Source organism: Phalaenopsis equestris, unplaced genomic scaffold (assembly GCF_001263595.1).
Source record: "Phalaenopsis equestris unplaced genomic scaffold, ASM126359v1 Scaffold000251, whole genome shotgun sequence".
Classification (NCBI taxonomy): Eukaryota; Viridiplantae; Streptophyta; class Magnoliopsida; order Asparagales; family Orchidaceae; genus Phalaenopsis; species Phalaenopsis equestris.
In genome coordinates this window covers 1,403,571-1,406,274 of record NW_018164693.1, presented here as the reverse complement: position 1 = coordinate 1,406,274, position 2,704 = coordinate 1,403,571, and the positions used below count along the sequence as shown (strand labels likewise).

Here is a 2,704-nt window from a genome sequence, read left to right as displayed (position 1 = left end):
ACTCTTTCTTCCTCATTAATCCTATTTGAATTATAATAAAGTGACTGAACATTAGGAATCATTTGTTGTTATGTCAGCTATGTCAAACTCACAAACACCAGTAACACAGTCGCCTGCGGGAGCGCTTCCTCCGGCTTCACAGGAAACGCCGAGTGATCAAATTCCGACCACCGCATCTGCTCCGGCCTCTTTGCCGGCCCTTCCTGCAGGTTTGAGTGGCACTATTTTCTGAGAAATTGTGTTTTTAGTGCTGTTGATTGACTGGTTTTGTTTTCTGATGTTGGTGAAGGTAGTGGCAAGGCTGGAGAATCATCGGCTGCGGCAGCTTCTGCGGCAAAGTTCGTGCCTGTCGTCTTCTTCCTTCCCTTGGTGGCTTCATCTGTTTTTTTCTTGCCAGTGTTCTGAGTTCTGTTACTTGAGCTACAAGAGGATGTTATCGTTTTATATGACCGTTTATTTTCTTCTTATTTGTTTGAGATATGTATTGGGATTGAAAGTTTTGTTCTTGTAGCTATGGTTGGGCTGAAAATTCTTGATTGTTTCATTTGGTAATAGATTGGATTGGATTGTTGTTAAGACTGAGGTATAAATTTCGGTTTTTGAGGGATTAATATGATATTAAGGGGATTGATCATCAAGGGAAGGACCAATATATAGGCTAGGCAAATATACTAATACTAATAACAGATCAAGGCAATAGAGAAAGGGATAGGAAATAGAGAGGAGAAGAAGAAATTGATTAAGCCTGAAAAAGATAAATCTTTCATATTTAAATTTGAGTTACATCCACTGTCTATATAATGTTTAATACAGGGGTGCAATCATATAATTATGCAGAACCGTCATGACTCAAATAAAGTTGAAGCAGAGCCAACTCTTACCATAGCCACACGTGTCATTTCCTCACAGCGGTGTAGAGTGCTTGTAAGCTTGGGAGTGCTCTGGAGGAGACACAACCAAAGAGACCAGGCGTGTCAAATTACCCCCCTTCAAGTTGATTATCTGAGTAGTGTGCTGATGTCGAGTGATCAGTAGGGATATTGCATATATGCCAGCTAGTTGTTCTTCGGTCACAATATGTTATAGAGATATGTGTTTGAGTTTGAGGTAATCTCTAATAAAGTTGCTGTGAGATATGTACTTCCTGATATAGAAATGAAACGAAAAAGAACACAAGCAAACACAGATCGTTTACGTGGTTCGATCCAACTGGATCTACGTTCACGGGAGGGAATCAATCAAATATTTCACTAAGGCAAAAGAAATGGAGAATACATAGCTTATACATAGAGATGAGCCCTCATCTTCCTTCGATGGCCTCCCTCTCAAGCGACACCTTGATACAAGGCCTCAAGATGCTCTCCTCCTCTCTAACTCTATAGTTATTCTCTCCTCCTTTGTGGTAGCTCAAGATATCTTCTCCCTTACTCTCCTAAGCCTCACACCCTTAAGATTTCTTCCCTTGCTCTCCTAAGCCTCACACCCTCTCTATTTATAGAAGCAAGAGAGCGATTGGTGGGAGGTAGGTGAGCGGTAGGTGAACGGTAGGTGAATAGTAGGTGAGATGTGGTAGGTGAGCGGTACCACATTACAAAAGTGCCCTTTTACTTTAGTTCATTAATTGGGGGTCAAAATAACAGAAATCAACTAGTAATAAATTATTATATTCTTCCAACACGCCTTCCAGAAGATGGCTTCCCGAGCAAAAATATAAACAAAGGGGCCATCTCCTTTATAGTAATATGAGAGATGAGAGATTCATAAAGGCTTAGATTATTGACTTCATCTCTGTTTGGTGCAGCTGCATCTTCTCACTTTTCACCTCTCGTCAACTCACTTTGATCAAAATTCAGAATATAATTCACATAGCCACCCAATCGAACAACTCACTTTGATCCCCTTTTGGTCATATGAGTTTTTTTAATGATTTGAGTTCTTTAATAAACTAAGAATTGAGTGAGCATGAGTTCGTTTGTTTCTTCTCTTCGATACACTCGATTTGACTATAGTTATGCTAAAGTTATACTTTAATTGACTGTTCAATTAACCATCCAAAGCCTCTAAATCTGGTTCAATGGCATGATTCAGGTTATATCAATGGGCTCATCTTGTTGAGATGGTTATTTTGACTATAAATTTGTTAAAATCAAATCTTTGAATGATTTATAATTTATATCGAAATATATATATTTTTTAAACCACGCATTGAGATTTATGCTAGATGATAAAAATTATTAATGATGCATCACATTTCTTTCCAATTATCTCAAATTTTATTGTCAAAAAAATATAAAAATTTAAAATATCACCAACACATATTAATTACTCAAATGTGATGAAACTAATTAAATCATTTCAAATTATTTTTAATAAAAAGATATTATAATAAAAAAAAAGTCACGATTGTTGTCTTTTTAAAATCATTTTTTTAAAATTGACATATTTAAAGTTTGATATACTCATAACTTATAATTCTGGCATTTATACGTATAGCATAAGTTCAATAATTTTATTTATTAATTTGTTATGAAGGCGAGAAGATTGAAATTAATGAAAAATTAAAAAAATTTAAAAAAAGTGCCGGCGACATTCGGCTTCAATTCGCTACGATGCCCAGAAAACACTTATAAAAGTGCTCCTCGCACTGCTCCATTTCATGCAATCTTCTTCCCTGAACTCTCTCTCTCTCTCTCTCTCGCTCTCT

At 36.5% G+C, this 2,704-nt stretch overlaps 1 protein-coding gene across 1 annotated transcript in view; it reads left to right on the top strand.

The window, feature by feature from the left end:
- LOC110024297 (non-specific lipid-transfer protein 4.1-like) overlaps positions 1 to 683 on the top strand; it is a 1,377-nt gene extending 694 nt beyond the window's left edge. Inside the window, exons 2-3 of the mRNA XM_020724177.1 lie at positions 78 to 209; positions 290 to 683. Coding sequence (XP_020579836.1) covers positions 78 to 209; positions 290 to 405 — 248 coding nt within the window. The 3' untranslated portion in view covers positions 406 to 683. The remainder of the gene's footprint in view (positions 1 to 77; positions 210 to 289) is intronic.
- The last annotated feature ends 2,021 nt before the right edge of the window (positions 684 to 2,704 follow it).